Source organism: Bombus pyrosoma, linkage group LG1 (genome assembly GCF_014825855.1).
Source record: "Bombus pyrosoma isolate SC7728 linkage group LG1, ASM1482585v1, whole genome shotgun sequence".
Lineage (NCBI taxonomy): Eukaryota > Metazoa > Arthropoda > Insecta > Hymenoptera > Apidae > Bombus > Bombus pyrosoma.
Window position 1 is genome coordinate 15,464,506 of NC_057770.1, and position 18,508 is coordinate 15,483,013.

An 18,508-nucleotide genomic window follows, 5' to 3' on the forward strand; every position below is an offset into this window, starting at 1 on the left:
ATGTAACCACTGCTTTTCTCTGGACCGTCGAAGTTCTCTTAAATGGAGAACGCGGCCTTGAGGAAAGATTTTTATGACGCCATATTTGTTTCCTTCGAATCGATACCATTTTAATTAGGCTCTCGTATTTTTAGAAATATATAGAATATAGAATACTTAATTTTCTTTTTTTTTTTTTTAATAACTTCGTACTCCCTTAGAAAAAAAAATGTAGAATTATAGAAAATAGCCTCTCTCATTGTCACTTAAGGAACATGTATAGTATAGATTTTGCGTTTCTAACCTATGAGTCGCGATCCTGAAAGATTGTAAAGTGTCTCCTGGGAAGTCACTAGTCAATTTCAATTGAGAATTTTTGGCGCTTGTTTACTTCAGTATGGCAGCAACGTTATATTAAATAAAAATTGTAAAGTAAAAATAAAATAAAAATTGACTTTACCTTAAAAAGAAATTCTCAGCGTTCATTTATCAATGTAATCTTCTTTATATTAAACTTGGATTAAATTATTTGTCTATTATAAAGAGGATCGCGATTCGATAAAGATTAGGAAACACTGATACAACTAAGAATCATCTTTCTTTATTCCTCAAATTTCAATCATATATTCATATTTCATACACGACGCGTTACATCAGCATCATAAACTATAGTTCAAACTCCATGGTCTACAAGCAGCTGTCACAGACACATGAGTCTCATCCATCTTTACTAAAACATCCAAGGGAGAACAGATTGAATCTGCTCCAAAGCCCACTTCCTGTCCAACCAACGCTTCATAGCTCTTTAACGATTCTCAACAGCTTAGCACTACCTTCTTAGAGCTTAGCTCTGCTCGGACACTTACGACACTGTCGAGTAGATATCGAAGAGTTTGCAAATTTTCTTCGAAATAACATTGCGAATGCTTGCAGATGAAATGGTGGCTGAGAAGGAGAAATACAAGGAAATCGGAGACGGCTTGGATCAGGCATTTATGGAACTCTACGGCGTCTAACGTGCCACTAACCAACCTCTTTAACGCTTCGACCAAACAAATAAAAAAAAATATATATATATAATCATATATATACACCACCAAAATTTCAAACTTTCTCACAATCTCGCTTGCTCTTAACACGTACTCCGTAAGTTACTTCTCGAGCTTAACCTGCTTAACTAACGACTTCGAGGCTCTAATTTGCCACAAGACAGCACTTTTCCACGAAAGTGAAATATCGATATCCCTCACTGAACCGAGACAATGGAGATATCCGTAGAAACATCGTCATGAATATCATTTTTTTCACTTTAACTCTTTGTTCTTTATTTTCCACCATTGTATCTATTTATAGAAGAAGATTTTTGTCAAATTATTTTTGGATAGTACAATTAAAATAAAGCTCCGAAAGCTTTGATAAAGAAGGAAATGGTGTAAACCTATCATAATAGATACATATAAGCAAAGAGTTAAAAATCGAACATTGTTTTGTCACCGAAATGCATTTTTTGTTACCATCAGATCATTTTCATATCAATATTTTCATACATTAAGTATGCGTAAAGGCGATGGAGCAATATATTCGCTTTTTACTTTTTAGGGTAATACAGATTATATTCTATATATATATATAAGTGTAACTATAAATATTTTATTAGTTGTTTAATCTGATAAATTTTTAACGAAGGTATTGTTTATTTCAGACGAGCTTGTACACGAGAAAGAAAAGTACAAATACATCTGCGACGATCTGGACCTCACCTTCACCGAGTTGATCGAAAAGAATTAATTGATAATCGGCGATCGTATGTATCCGACGACTGTCGAAATGATTGGCGGCTCTTCGTGCATCCGACAAACGCGGTGTACTATCGAGATCATTTTGTAAAACCGACCAATCCGCTTACGTTATCGTTATTATTACTATTACACTTGTATCTCAAATTTGTTGCGTCTGAAACAAATACGTTCCGCGTTCCTTCACGTCCAATTCCTCCTTTTCGTTTTCTTTTTTTATTTTATCCGGTTAACACCTTGGTTTTTGAATTATTTATCGCTTACGATCTTTTCCCGTTCTCTCCTCTTTTTCCTTCTTTATTCATTTTGTAAATCATACTCTAGATTACGATTAATCAAATCGCTCGTTTATGATAATTCCAATTTTACGACAAAACGTATTCGGTAAGTACTCACATTCGGCGATACAGAAGTTTCTTAATGACTGTGAAGCGCATTCGTCGATCATTGTAACTAAGCAAACAGGCAAATAAAAATTTAGCCCTGAAACTGCCGTCTTATTTCATTTGTTAACTATTTTACGATCGTGGATCATGTTCTAAGAAAGAATGTTTTTTTTCAATACTTACTGCGAGATTTCAATAAAAATATTCAAATTACTAGCATCTGTATTTTTTCTCAAACCTTTACATAAAATCCTACCCTTTTTAAACCATCACTTATTAACAATACTAATATACTAACAAATAATAATAATGATCTAAAACCATGAAGAACTATTGTAATTTTAAGTTATAAGTTATAATAATTGTAAGTTATCTCGGATAAAGATGTAAGAAACCCACGATTCCTAAGCAAAATGGTGAATCTATGGTTAAGATAGTCCCTTTACTAAATTAATAACATCCTCTCTCTCTCTCTCTCTTTCTCTCTAACAAGATGATCATTGTTAAACTGCGGATTTTTATGCATAGCTAAATACATTTGCTTTGTTTAGGCATTCTACATACATTAATATACTTTAATATTGTAATATTTTCAATGCACTTTGAACATTATAACGAATATTGGCAGAGCAATTTGTTTTATCTTCTAAATATTATGATGAAAAGTTTACTTTGGAACTTTTGTATATTTTTGCATCTGTCGACTCTGGTGTAACAAACGAAATGAAGAAAAGAATGCTCTGCATTAGAAGAAGAAATTATATTAAAATCACAAAATAAGTAAGTGCAACAAATTAAGATAAATACATAAAAATCCGCAGCCTAGTGCCGGTAAAAGGTAGCCAAAAACTAACACAGGATCTAACATTCGACTAGTGCCACGTAACCCTCCCTTTTGCATTGCAGACGTGGTGGTAAACGAGCGCTGTAAGTACAAAGCGATCGCCGACGAAATGGATCAGACGTTCGCCGACCTGGCCGGATATTAGCAGGCGGGCTAATTCTCTGACGAAACGTGTATACTTCATGTGTACACATACACGCGCGCATATACACTTCTCTGAATACATGTATCGTTTTAAAATGAGAAAGGGAAACAAAATATGAAAAAGGTCACGCTACGTTTAAAGAAACACTGCCAGCACGCGGATCCTTCGATGCACGATGCCCAGAGGAACCTTGATTGTTGATCAGGACGAAGAGGACGCAACGCCAGGCGTCTTCTCCAGACCCTACACAGCCCAAGACGCTCGATGGATTACGGAAACAGTCGGTTAGATTGTGTTTATTGGTTTTTCCTATGGTTATTTTATTTTGTAGACTTTGACTGAGAAAGAGCAGGTCTGAAAAAAAGAGATTCAAGTAATTCCAACGAGGAATGTTGGAAATATCTTACTTTTTGCAAAGTTTGGTTAAGGAAATAGGAAGATAAAAGGAACAGAGAATGATCAAAGTTTAGGGTGATTTTGGATGGATAATAGGAAAATAAGTCGAGGATACTCATTCGTCTGGTGGTTTTCCGATAGTTACCTTACTAAGCAGCATTTATTTGCTGCGGTGAAAAAGAAAACGAAGAGTAGGAGATGACGAGAATTTGAAATAATTTCAATGAAGCACGTTCAGAATAGAGGTTAAGGTTAACTTGTATGTCAATTTGATTTTCTAATAGCAGTTATTTTCATTTACAGAATCTGATAAAAAGAACAAGAATGATTTTATACTTAAAATACTTGATATAGGAATGGGCGGCAATTTCAAATCGTATAACAGGTTTCAGTGTGACGTTAGAATCTCCATCTAAAATAATATAAGCGAAGGAAACACTCAGAATATGATTCGGAGGAGAATGAATCTGTTGATTCACATGATTGAAGAGTATTTTTTGTTTGCTTTTTTTTGTAGATCTTTAGCACATAAAAAAAGAGTTCTTATTTTTATTTAACTTCCATTCAACCCTACATTCGAATAATATGATTTATTATTCATTTATTGTTTCGTTTATTAACGATAACTAGAATTTAGATTTAAACGGTCGTATATTTAGACGGAATTTCTTCCCTGTCTCTTTACTATTTGTATTCTATTTATTTCACACGTATTTTATATTATCAATTCCGTTCTTCCGTTAGTTTTTAGCTTCTATGCTTCATTTTATCATTGATACTAAAAACGATTGACTGATCGATCAATCAATACACTTTTTCAAACATTCCTTTCATTTTCAACTTTACGCATTTAACAAATTATTAACAACAGGTATCGATATCGGTGCTCTATAGCTGTGTAGGCGTTCTTTCATCCAGTTCATTCCTTAATCGCGAATCCTAACCACCCACACCCACGTAGACGGTCCTGTATCCATCAGCAACGCGCATTTAATCGCGGAGTTCAGCTTGTGCAGCCAGATTGATAGTTATTCGTCTCGCGTACTCACCTTAAGTTTGTCGTGAATTGAGAAGCGGCTTTACTTCGTGCCAAGGGATGGCGGTAACTTTCGTGTGTAATCGAGATACTGTGCAGAGAGATAACCAACGTTTGATACTCGACAAATGAAAAGAAACGAAATAAAAATTCGAGAAAGAAAATAAAGTGGGAAGTTAGTCGAGCGGGAAAAATAATTGGCGGATTTTTAAAGGAAATATTTGTCGTCGTCGAGTGTGTACGTATAATATAAGCAAATCGTTGAAAACGATTAGGAACAAAAGGTGTGAAAAAGGATTGTTTGAAGTTGAACGAATAGTCAAAAACAGCCACATTGAGTATATAGAACATGAATAGGAACATTCGACAAATTATTTTTCCGATCTTATGAATTGTATTCGAATATACGTTGCTGGTTATAAGTATTAAGATACTAAATCTATTTGATATTTTTATTGGAAGATTCTTAATAATAAATTTCAGTTTAATAAAGCCTGTCTTATTTAATATTACAAGTCTTTTTCGATTATGTTCATAACGATATGAATTTATATAAAGATTCAGGGTCCAATCATATTTAGATTTATAATAAAATAATTTGAAAATGGAAACAGTAAAAAGCATTGAATTTGTCAGAAATTGAAATATCATGGCGTGTCTTAATACTTGTGACTAGCAGTGTATATTAGTAAAAAAAAAAAAGAGGACAAACTCTTTGCTTCGTGTGTTGAGTTCTTTCATATCGATGTGGCTAGGCAGTGCGGTCTATCGATCGATATAGTCTGTCTGACATCGGTTGACCTCTCAAGGCCATTTGTATCTAGATCAATCCCCACTACACTCGCAATCAGTTTACATGGTATTTCTCTCCTATTATTTTCCAGGAAGAATGGGGCAAGTTTCTAATTAAATTACTCACTGAATTACTCTTGTTTCCTAATAATGTGAAATGTGTTTGTAGTGAATTTAAGTGGAAGAAATGTATTTTAGAATAAGAAATAAATGGTCTTGAATATTCCATAGATTTTGGACAGACACTAATGGCAATTTAGAGTTAAACTTCATTATATTTCGCGATCTTTAGCGCTTGCTTCTTTGCTTTCGTAACTCATAACTTTACGAGACTGTCACGCGTCTCGGTTAACGCAAGCAGCTTTTACGTTGGAAGTTTCGCTTAGACAAAAATGAATTTTGCCAAGAAAGATTGTACTGTTTTATGTTAATGAATTAAAATAATTTGTCTACCTTTTAATTACCCCAAGATTTTCTTTATTAACGTCCACATGACATGTTTATATCCACAGATCGCTATTCAATATAAATTAAATATGAATATTAATTTTCAATTAGTATTAACGTTAGAGGGGAATTCTTGGCAATTAAAAGGTAAAGAATAAGAAAGTAAAGAAAGTGATAACGAATTGATAAGATTAAGAAACGCTATTGGTGTGTTTAACATTTTTAAAGATAGAATTTTTTTCAGTTTCTCGGTGATTAAAAAAAGAAAAATGAGATATTGCTGAAATCTAATTGCGAGAGGCTTTATAGCAGAGTTGGGCATTATTAAGACGAATCTTTCGAATCATTCCATAAATATAAATAATATGTCAGTGCATTTATTCGTGTAAATGCATTTTAATCGCTTTTGTGCTCAATTTTTTCACGTGTTCAGCCATTGAGTAGAATTTTACCCAAATCTGTTTTAAAATGGGCCCAACTGAGAACGTGCACTTACCACTGCGATTCCGGTCCTACGAAACAGTTAACCTTTTACTGTACTTATATCACTTTCAATAAATGTGCATTTTTTATACTTGAACGCAGCGTTATCTGATTTATCTTTGATTTGCAGCAATTGCAAGTTTTTTGTTTTGCAAGAGGATTTCGTTTTATTTTGAACAACCGCACTGCTCTGTTTTCATAAACTTTATCATAATATTGTCTTGAAAAAAGGCTCAGATTGATGACGCCAGACGATATAAAATATCAAATATTCTATCCTTACAAAATCTATAAAAATAAAACTTCAATCTGAATAATAGTTAACATAGTCAAGAAACAGAAAAGAAAGATCTGTAGCGTTTACACTTTAAATTGTAACAAAAAAGAACGACGGACGTGGCTAACGTAAAATATAATAAAGAATCTCTTTCTTATTCTCCGCTACTGTGATAAAATAAACAAATCTATGCGCGAGATCTGGAGAAAGAAAGGACAGAACAATAAATCATAGGCGATGATTTACATAACATGTTCATTGTTTATGATCTCGTATCATAATATAATATTATCTGTTTTAAACAACGCTAACATATATTTCTGTATGCTTTCTCAATTATAAATTGTAGATTCTTCGACTTATTGGTGTTTTAATAATTACAAAAGGGGGAAATAATTATAATATATTTATAATTATAATAATAATAATAATAATAATAATAATAATAATAATATTATTAATAATAATGCTAACATGTTTCCAAAAATATGAATATATCTCCTCGCGGTTTATCACGAAGTCGAACGACGTCGCGCACGCCGGAAACGCGACGTACGCGCGCGTGTGCACGCAACAACATTACTATTTATTTCTTTTACGTAATAATATAGCTTATAATCTTCTATTCTCCTACTCAGGTAAATGCAATGTAATAGATACGGCGTGTGTCCCAGGAACCAGATTTCTTTTCATTTTTTTTTTCCAGCACAGGGAAGAACAAATTTCGAAAGACAATGATCAAGGATTAAGGGACGAAAATTAGAAGAGAAACGGCAATATGGGGCGCGGTTAGTCTCCGAAATGGTGGCACGATGTTCTCGTTATACTTGAAATTTCCTCGCTATATTTATCTGTACATTAATCGAACGTTAAGAAGGTATAAAGCTATCTAGAAAAATCGAGACCATCGCGGAGAACAATCCTCTATTGCCGATAAACCCGCTTTTTGCCACGAGAAATGTATTCGCAGAAAGCGATCTAATCCTTTTAGTACTGTTTCGTATGTTGTGTTGATCAGTTAAGTAGAATAAAATGATAGAAGGTTCAAGAAATGTATTTCGTTCAACTGCACGTGCAATACGCCGGATACACCGGCTTAATAAAATTAAAAATTCTTTCGTAACGATTTCTTAAATTGTTACAATTTCAAATTTCGTCCAATACAAATACACGAATACAAATATAAATTTAGTACGACTTATAACTAACGGTACATACTAACTACGGATAATACTTTGTTACATCGTGTACAATTTGAAAAACGTACGTTTCCTGAATCATTCGCTTAATAAAACGTTTGAAATTTTAAAACGTTGTAACACAAGAACGCTAGTAGAAATCGATATAGCTTTTCTAATTATCGCTTATTATCGATTGATATTTTCGCTATTTAATTAGTCGAGTATCGCCGATACAGTGACTAAAAGGATCGTCGAAAGCCGAAAAGTAAGCATCTCTTTGTTTAATGCAGGCGAATCTCGCGTGATAGAACTTAACAGCTATTCTAGGTAAATGTCGGTTAATGTCGTTAATTGGACAAAGTGAAACGGTAATAAAGGTTTCTAGCGATCGTTGCTTTCTTTCGAAACGCATCAGATCGAGCAAGGCAAGTGTAACGAAACTTTTTCCTATCAACAATTACACTACAAAATTTCTTCCTCGTTTATAATCCTAACTAGATTCACTTTTGTTTCCTACAAAGTTCCCTCTTATGTGCTCCGATGATATGTAACTCAATACGGAACCTTAACTTACATACTTCTTCTTTTTCTTTCATCGTTTCCTTTAAGTCGCTGCGCAAAAGTTCGCAGGAAAAGATTGACCTAATTGGAGGTCTACGTATATAAGGCACATCGTTCTTTCTGTTTGCATCACAATAAACAATGCGTGTGGTATATGGTGGTGAAGCCTAAATCTTCTGGTAAAATATAGCAATACCGTCTTCATATTTTCAAATAAATATCCATTGTAATTTGCACATCGTTCTCGTCAACGATTTACGAAAAAGTGAGAACTACGCTTAAAGGGGGACAAAGGTCGGAAGAATATTATTGAATATAAAAGTAATCGTTCTAATCTTATGTACAAATGCAAGATGTTCACGTATTGTAAAAGAAAAACGCCTTATCATAAGAATACGAGCAAAAAAGATAGAAAAGAATATTTTACGAATAAAGTACATAAAATTTCTTCAAATGGAATATAAAACTTATATAAAAAGAGCGAAGAATTTATATCTTCCAGGCTTTGTCACCGCTCAATTATTAAATCATTATTCATTTCATCATCATTATCGTGGAATCTTCGAAGCAACGGAATGGTTTCGAAAAATATTGTATAAAATTGTTGACCGACAGGATAAATCTGCGTCACCATGAAAAAGGTCGTATAAAAAACTGGGTCGATACTCTCGTAGAAAAATGTTTAAGCATGACAGCTATCGGTGCTCTTCGTAATAGAATGAAGCAGAATTTGGTCCCAAAGTGGAATTACCCTCTAGTTTGCTGACTTTAAATGCGAAACATGCTTTTTAAATTTGCACTGGTTCGACGTAATTCGCAGGCAACATGCCGTGTCGTCCGGTACGCTGTACCAGGCCGGTCATCCAACCCTCATCAATGGCTGTACAGTTAACGATCAGATCGCCGTCGCAGAAGCTCACCTCGTCCAAATCTTGCGCTTGGTAGTCGTACATCGCTCTATACACTCTCTAATGAAAAAGAAAATTATTTTAAAAATATATTTCAACTGGTAAAATAAGAAAGGAAACGAAATATGATTAGAGAAATAAATAAATAAATGGGAAAATATTAACCAGTTCCTAATTGTTGAACACATGATACAATCGATAGATTGCATAATTGACTAGATGCATATTAGAACCATTCAGGATTGGAGTATAAAACTTGAATCAAAATTAAAAGTATATGAAAAAGATATACAATACAAGAGAGGAAACAAATTTTTATATATAGATATACATACATATTTTAGAAAAAAATATAGAATGTTCACAGAAACATAATACTGGGCATAGTTATAAATACTTTAGAAGCCAAAAAAGATGAGCCAGAAAGTATATTGGACAAACACAAACAATTTATCTCTTAAAATAAAGCCACATCTTTCTGGCAAGGAATGTGTTAAATAGAAAAATGTATAACCATCAAAAAGTATTGATTCACAATATTTTCAGAAAATCCTTAAATTACTTTTATATCATCCAATATGAAAGTTTGCATCTAATAGAAAGATACTTACACTTTCTTCTTCCACCCTTATAGACTATACTATTGAAAATAGCAATTTAAAAAATTAAAATAACTCACCCCAACATTGGTAGCTGGTGGTGGAGACTGCATATGCTGTGGGACGTGATTGTTATTCGTTGCTGGTGTCAACGATCCGTAGTACTCGTTTACAGGGTCTATATCAGCCACGGAACCAATCTTTCTAGCTGGTGGATTCGTCACTGAAAGAATTCGTTAAATTTACTAAGTAAAATGGAACGTGGCGAATCGAATTTATCAGAAAAAGTAATTTCCCGACAAAGATTCGTCTCAAACACCAAATATCGATTTCACACGCAACTTCCTCAAAAACACCACGTGTTAGCGTTTCGCGTTTAATGAAAGTTTAGATCACGTAAAACATATAAAATAGATACAGTATGGTGCACAAGAATTGGAAAGCAGTTACGAGTGAATCGACGCAGTCGGCGAATTGGCAACAACAACGAAACGGAAAATAAATGTACCACATAGAAAACAGAAATAGTTTGTGACCAGCCACCGTTAACTACAAAACATTTTTCTCAATTATTGCATTAAATCGTTTTATAAGTTTCGTCGTATTTTTCTTTTTTTTTTATTATTAGAAATGTAACATGAAATTACAGGAAAGCATCATGAGTTCGATTGTAAATGTATTCTCTCTCGTTGTTTATTACCCTCTCCTTTAAAAATTACATTATTTCTACTAGTTTAATAAAATTTCTGTGATCCAGGATTTGGTCAAAATTCCTTCTAAAAAATTTCCTTCTGGGAACCTAAAAAAAATATTATATAATATATATGTAATGCCAATTAATACTTTACTTGCTACTGTTATCTTTTCTTATATGAAACTTTTTCATAGTCAATTTTTTACTAATTTCTTTACAAAATTGTGCGAATATTATAAATCATACAGTGGCATAAGCGTTTATCGTTTGATCTTTCAATTGTCATTCTTTCACCACTGTGAAATTTGAATCTTCTTGGAATTTTCACTTACCGAAGTTTAGATACCAATCTAAAAAAACAGGCAATTAAGAAGCAGCAGAATTCTGACAGACAAGCAACAATGCCTTTTTAAAAAACGAGAAAACAACAGAGCTTATAAAACGATCTAATATTTTGTGCGAAAACCTGATAAACAAACAGAGGTTGCACGTTCGAGAACGTTCAGGTCGTCCTATGGAGGAACGATATAAATTCATCGTGACGTCGTGTTCTGGAGATAATGGCCAACGATACAATAGGAGTGACCGAATTGTATCTGCCTATCGTTCAAACTAATCCAATTAGAAGGTGATCTATTGAAACTAACTATTACCGGTTGCTAACTATAACCAATGGCCAACCCATATGGTTGACTGTATAGGAAACAAGGCAACGAGGATATGTTCCAATTGTATTGAAGTATCGGTTCACTGTCAGAATAGCAGAGGGAAATAGAGCAGATAGTGTACAGGGTGCTCCACTTATCAGTATCATATATTTTTATCTCCTATCTCTTCCCACTCTTTGTTCATTTTTAGACTAATTGTAATTTACGAGTTTCTCACCAACATAGTTTCGATGAAATCATTTAACTGTTCAAGATTACTGTCCCCACTGCTACAAGTTATGTCACGAGCAGGGATCCCTTAAGTGAAGAGAGGCTATTCCTACTCCCACTGCTACTCTTGATACAGTCATAAAGATAATCTCGTATATTGGCCAAAAAGTTACATACACAAATAAGATTATATTGCTATCGACAGTGATAGTGGCAGTGGAAGTATGATTAAGGTATTAAGGGAATTATCTGGTAACCCTGGTCACGAGCCACCTCCTCTATAAGTTTTGCATTTTTCTATTGTAGATATTACAGCAAAGGATACATCTTTGTATATTGTAAACCGTCATTTCGATAGTTTGAATTCCGTATAACATGTTACTATGGTTTTGTATTCGTCGCTATCTTAAATCTTTTATAACATTTTTTTTACTGCACTTATGTATTTGAATTTCTATTATGTATTTTGTATTCATATGTATCGTTATACCATTATCATTGCATTGAAACGAGACATTTTATCTATGAGAATTATCAGTCTACACAATTTTTAGATCGTACGTGATGAGAAGCTGCAATCAATTAGAATTTGTCTTGTCACAAGCAAGCAAAATTCCATTTATAGAAAGTTGATCTCTTAACACATTGTTGACCGGCAATTTTACTGAGAATTTATCTCATATCACCGGCTATTATTTCGTAATTCCATGTGCAAGTAAAACGATGTAAATAAACTTTAATAAATTTTATTTATTATTCAACTTTTAATATTTCTTTTTCCTATGATAAACAGTGTAACGATCACCTACGTGTAATGGTACGCAACAGCTTTTGCAAATATACCTAGTTTCACTGCGTTTTCCTTTTGAAGAGCATACTCTACACGTTCTAGTCGGATTTGTTTTTCCGCCAGTGACTATTTTTTCTAAGACGTGGTTTCTCAGTTGTCCGGAAAACCTTAAGGGTGCATCATTATAAGGAGCTGTTTTAGAAATTCGAGAAGCGTCAGGTGCAATGCTGCGTTCTTTAGAATCCACAGTTATCCATTCTCTAGCTACTTCCAGTAGAAATTTTCTGTATCTTGTTTTATTTTTTGGCAAATAGGTACGGTACGTTTTATATGCATTGAACAAGGTGCAGTTTATCAGAAAAAATGCTAATTTTTTCGACCACTTTAAAGTTTTTCGTAAAATACTGCTGTTCGCCAAAAACTGATCTGCTCGATCTACCCCTTTCATGTGCTTGTTGTATTGTGCTATGCACGTAGGTTTAATGATATTTTGCTGGCATAATATCAGACTCGCTATCTTCTGATACAGTATCATTTTCCAAGTCACCACAATTTGATTCACAATCACTCGGATAATCAGATAAAACATCGGCGTGTAATTCATTGCAAGATTCTTCATTGCCACGTTCCGTCATCGTTGACATTTTTTTACAACAAAGGACGCAACTTGACGACTCTTATAAGCGAGAGTCACAGCTTGAAGTATGCTGACCAACAATTGCACTGTATCATCTCCAACAGCACACTGAGAAGTCGACGTTTGGCCATGAAAACACGACTTAACTCGTCACCGGTCAACAATGCGTTAACTTACCAATTTTTCATTGGATTGATAATGAATAATGGATAAAAATGTATCTGATACTTGTTTTACACATTCCAATATCCGATACTATAGCCTGAACCTATTAAGCCTGACGACTAAAATAAAAAAGTCTGTCAAACGATTATGTATTATATTACATATTTACATAAAATGAAAATGAACCACTCTGTACGTAGCTTCCTAACTAGATAGGATTATTATAAAAGTAAGTAAATAAGCAAAGAGTAAGAAAAAAGGATGTAAAACTTGGTTCTAGAGCTAATCTTTTCTTAAAGAAGTTAGGAAGAAACCTACTCTGTAAAATGGACGAGAACTCACCTGGTCCCTTGTCGCTCGTATAAATCACAGTGGTTGCCCCAGCTTGCCTGGCGGAATAGGGGCTCGGTCTCACCTCGCTAAGAGGATCGTAATCGGCGATCCTACCTGGTGTCCTTTGCACCTGCGAGCTCGCAGTTCTAGCGGCCGGTGGATTCGCGTTCACGCCCGATGTAGGCGCGATCGAACCGTCCGTGTACTCTACGTACTCTAAAGTCAACAATACACAAGCTGCCGATATGCTTTTCCGACAACCATTCAAACGCCAACTTAAGCGATTCTCTCCAAGATACGTATTCTCAAATATTCTAACTCAATTGGCAAGTTTCAGAAGCAGCTCTAGACTTTTGAGAGTTTTAAATAGATTTGATGTACGCGTTCGTCGATTACCTAGCCCTGATATCTATCGATCGAACGTATACAGGACAATGGGAAAGATAGCGTTGACTAACAGACAATTAACATACAAGCGAATATTAGTTGGTGACAGTGCATAAATTCATATAGATTAGTAGGACTGTTCGCTTCTTTTAAATGTTAGTACATTGAGAATAGTTTGATAAAGGGGTACGTTAACTCGTTAAGGAGAATGGTTGCGTTAATGCAATATTTATGTTGTAGTTTCCTTCTGTTAGTCAATTTGTATTATTAAATTCTGCTTTTTTCATGTTAACATTATAAAAGAAACTTTCCAGAATTTATTTCATACTTTCCTGAATAGTTATTTCTTTTTCCACATAGATACTGTTTTATAAAGTTTGCAAAATGTTATGTAATTATAACGCTATGATAAACTATTTTCTCTTTGAATTGTGAAAGCTCCTTTATGTATGTTATTTACGCAATACGTTTATATAAACTATATGATATTCTATATATATATATATATATTATACCTTAATAAAATACCTTTATACCTTAATAAAACAATATTTAAGAAGATACCTTGCATCGTTATTTATACATGGAAATTAATGTATTTATAATAGCATGGTACACTACTTTTCTTTAAGTCATAAAACCTGCTTTATGTGTCTGATTCCTATATATGTATTGCATTTACACATCTTTTATTCATTACTCCATTGTTCAGTCCTTAACGAGTTAAAATCTACTTAAACTTGTAGAAGTAATTTAAAGTTATCTGTAATTAAATCTTAAACCTTCAGATTCCATGCGTATCACAATTATCAAAACAAGTAACGAAAAAATGCTTATGGAATAATCTCACGGGTATTACGAACATTAATATTTGTTAGCTATAGAAAGCTTCAAGAGCTTCGATTCACCGGTTACGAAATCGCGGATACAAATACTTCAACAATCTAAGCAATATGTGAATAAAGAGTACAGGTAAATCAGAGGACAAGTCTCAACTCACCGATCTGTTCGCCATTTTCTCCGGTCATCGTCCTCTTCTGCTCCATGATGGCCTTCTTCTGAAGCTCACCGTGATAAGCCACGTTCGAGATGATCTTGCTGTTCTGCTTGATTCTCAGAGTTTCCGGATCATCTGCCACCTGGGTGAACTTGCCTTTTGCCTTCTCGAATTCGGCGTGATACTTCACGTTACTCTGAATCTTCGTGTTCTCCGCGATACGCTTCAGTTCCAACGTTTCCGCCATCGTGGTGGCCTTCGCTTTTGGTATATGTCTGAAATACATAGAAGTTACAGACCGGACTATATGGAAAACTCGATTGCCACGAGTAGAGCAGTGGCGTGTATCGATCTAGCAACACTTAATTAAGCATCGATAATCGCAGCTAATCGAGTTCACGGTGAAATGTTTCTAATATTTGTTCCACGCTAGTGACTTGAATTTGCAAGTTTGCTTGAGTCATTGAATTGTGTTTTGAATTAATATTGGCTTCTAGAGGGCTATTTATTTGAACCGTTTTCAGGAAAATTTCTTTTTCAGCAACAAATATTGTTGAAAATGACAACGTGAGTTCGTGCTCGCCATCTATATACAGATGCGTTAGTTACAAGAAATAGTAACTAGAAGATAGTTCTAGTTACAATCGATAGATTTAATCGATAGGTTTAAGATGTTCTTTTGTTTTTATCCCTAGTCCTAGTTTTTTTTGGCTCAGAACGATGTGATAGATTTATCCATCCAATATAATAATAGTAAAGAAATAACAACAAATACAATAATACAATAGTATGAATTATAATGCGAAATTTGAAAGAAAGGAACGAGTCAAGTATGATATTGAAAATGAGAAATATAGTGGCGGAAATTCTTTAAAATGATACTGCGCATATATATAGTAAGTATCCCATAATTGTTGACAAACGTGCAAAGGAGGTTATTGCATGTAAAAAAAAGGGATGATGTCGGAAACGTAGAATAACATTTTTTTAACACGCAGGGTAGTTCGAAAGAATTTAAAAATGTTGCAGTTGGCACATGTTTGAAACGAAGGGGATTAAAATAAGGACAAGTGAATCATCTTGGCTGATGCGCGTTCCTCATGGAGAAATTATGGAAATCACAGTGAATAAGAGTTTCGAGTGCACGACAAGCGGTCGATGACGCCGTTGGTTATCGCTTACATCCTTTGTGAAGCACAGTTGATAATCGTACCGCAGGGAGAAGAGTATGAAACATACTCTGAACAGACAGTGACGGTGAGACACTTAGAAAAGTAGAGAACAAGATGGACAATGTTGTGTCTTTCAATTTGCTAAGTAAATTTTTTTTTAAAGCTTGCTGTGTAAAGCGATAGAGATACAATTTATTGGCATTCTATTTCTATAAAATTAAATTACCATCAAATTTGTCCCAAATCTTCTTCTCAACTTTCGGAATAAACTAATATTTTTACACTTTAATTCCATCTTATTTTTAATAAAAAGTTGAAACTATTGAGTACAAGGAAATAATTGTCCTCTGAATCATTCATTCTGAATTTTTTGACATTTTATTGGATTATTAATCTTACGCATATATTCGATGGTACACGTAACGCGCCAATTAATGTTGATCAAAATCAAAGCTATTTCACCAGGGTGCATCGCAATGAGAGCATCGTAATTCAACGGAACGAAAATGATGCGAACCAGAAACGTACTATACTAAGTATAATTAATCGGATGCAAAGTTTCCCGCGTTTCGCAACGAAAACTTTCGACATCGGCTTGCGATCGTGAGTTTTTGCTCTTTTCTATGCCTGCGACGAGGAAATAAAAGGCTTCTTCTTATCATAGCGTTCAGAACGCACGTTACAACAGACGCTCGCGTGGATCGAGCGGAATAGAATTACGAGGTCGTTGCCGGCGTATTAATTAGGGGAGGAAACGGTGAGACGATGGAATGGACGCGTAATCGGATGCGCATACGTTTGAAACAAAGAAGAAAGTGGTGAAGAAAAATGGAAAAGAGAATGGAGGAAGGAGGAAAGAATGAACTTTAATAATTGAGGATGCAATCAACATTTAATAGGTATTCACAAATCTAGTTGCAAATCAATTGCAATACAAAAGTTTCGCTTAAGAAAATTCGATTGTCAGTTAGAAATTGTTTCATTTAACAGGATCAACGTTGGTCGCCCAGCATGATTCGACTAAGTAACGTGTTTAAAAAAAAGTGAAAAAGGAGACAGGAAAAGGAAATGTAATTTCAGTGGAATTCAATATCGTAAACAGGTAATAAGCTTTTAATTACAGTTCTTATAAAATCATTGAATTTTCTTAGCTGATACATAAATTATGCTTAAAATTACCGCTCTCTCTCTTTTTAACGCTATTTCCCTTCTCTGTTATATCTTTTTCATTCACATGCAAATTTGCAATATAGTTGATCCTGCAATCCTACCACTACCTCTAATAATAATCGTTGCTAATTAGTAAAATTTCTCCCTCTCTCTCTTCCTCTCTGGAGGATGCCAGGATCCGAAGAGGAAAATTTGCTTCAAACGCATGACGAGAAATTCGAGGCTTTATCAGAGAGCCACGACGCGATAAGAGGATCTAGGGATCACGTAATCTCTCACAGTTTGTTGAATAATCGCGTCGCTCTGGCTGGTAATTAAAGGAAAGTGAAAAGGAAAGTAGAGAAGAGAGCACAAAGAAAGAGAAGAAAAACGTCGCGGCGGTTCCAATCGCAATCAACGTCGTCGGCGAGCCCAGGATCAACCGGAGCAAGCTAATAAGCCGATATCGAGAGTCATCCGCCGGATAGAAACGTTTTGCAGAACAGGTCGTCCGATCGAATCGATACGATGCGGTTGTCGATCGAGGCCGAGATCGAAATACATGCGCCTTTCAATCATGTGCGTATATGTAAATACCTCGCAGAAATTAAAATAATTAATCTTTAATGCTTCTTATAAACTTCGCCATTTCATTATCTTTTTAGAAAATTCCAGTCTCAAATTTATTTATGGCACATTATAATAATTTTGTTTCATTGACATAGGTACAAGCTACTTATCGTTTTGATTCGCCTTTCTATGACAAAATAATACTACGTTTAATACAAAAGATGATGTTTCGTGTCCTGAAAGCGACAGAAATAGAACAGCGTAAAACGTGTCGAGCTTAACTCGAGGTGAAACTGCAAAATATTAAAAGATTCAACCACTGATAATACGATTCACATAAAGAAGGGAGAAATAAATAGAAAAATACTAGACAACTAAATAAATATTAGAAGAATTTGATTTCTTTACATATTTGCTTCCGCAGCGAAAGATCTGTAGATCTCCCGATCCATCGGTTACTTCTCTAAGACACTGACAGACAGATTACACCTTAAGTGTATAAAACAATTCATAAAAGGTGAAAAGCCTAAGAATTTTTTGCACTATCCGATTACTCGATTTTTATTTGCTTCCCTGGATGAATCACAAATTTGATGTAAAATATATATAATGGTACATCATTGTTGCTAAGTTGTATCTGAGAGTACACCGGTACATAGGTGTGCAATGCGATTCGATAAATCACGCTTCCGCTATCGCGTTTTGTAAACAGCTTGTAATCAAGAGAAGCTCTTGTCAACGACCACAGAAAACGTAACTCTATAGCGAACAGATACTAACGAACAATATTTACAAATGAACTTGCACTTCTAAATTATTCACTGAAAAAGAGAAACAGACATTTTTAGAGGTAATAATTAAAGAAGATAATAATTCTCAATTCTGTCACAAACAGATAATAACGAA

The 18,508-nt window shown here is 34.4% G+C and overlaps 2 protein-coding genes across 15 annotated transcripts in view; one reads left to right on the forward strand and one right to left on the reverse strand.

Annotated features, from left to right (window-relative positions):
* The window catches only part of LOC122570967 (tropomyosin Per a 7.0102), a 35,780-nt gene extending 33,516 nt beyond the window's left edge, over positions 1-2,264 (forward strand). For 10 of the 13 annotated variants that reach the window (XM_043734128.1, XM_043734146.1, XM_043734121.1 and 7 more), the window contains one exon: positions 1,682-2,264. In XM_043734128.1, the coding sequence (XP_043590063.1) occupies positions 1,682-1,767 (86 nt within the window). In that variant the 3' untranslated portion in view covers positions 1,768-2,264. Of the gene's footprint in view, positions 1-912; positions 1,126-1,681 lie in introns of all 13 variants that reach the window. The other 3 variants (XM_043734155.1, XM_043734103.1, XM_043734086.1) reach the window with 1 other exon arrangement.
* A 4,706-nt stretch (positions 2,265-6,970) lies between these two features.
* Positions 6,971-18,508, reverse strand: part of LOC122571055 (LIM and SH3 domain protein Lasp) — a 37,674-nt gene continuing 26,136 nt past the window's right edge. Inside the window, exons 3-6 of one of the 2 annotated variants that reach the window (XM_043734271.1) lie at positions 14,715-14,986; positions 13,337-13,543; positions 9,911-10,053; positions 6,971-9,291 (exon numbers count right to left, since the gene is read on the reverse strand). In XM_043734271.1, coding sequence (XP_043590206.1) covers positions 9,112-9,291; positions 9,911-10,053; positions 13,337-13,543; positions 14,715-14,986 — 802 coding nt within the window. In that variant the 3' untranslated portion in view covers positions 6,971-9,111. The remainder of the gene's footprint in view (positions 9,292-9,910; positions 10,054-13,336; positions 13,544-14,714; positions 14,987-18,508) is intronic. The other variant, XM_043734281.1, reaches the window with a different exon arrangement.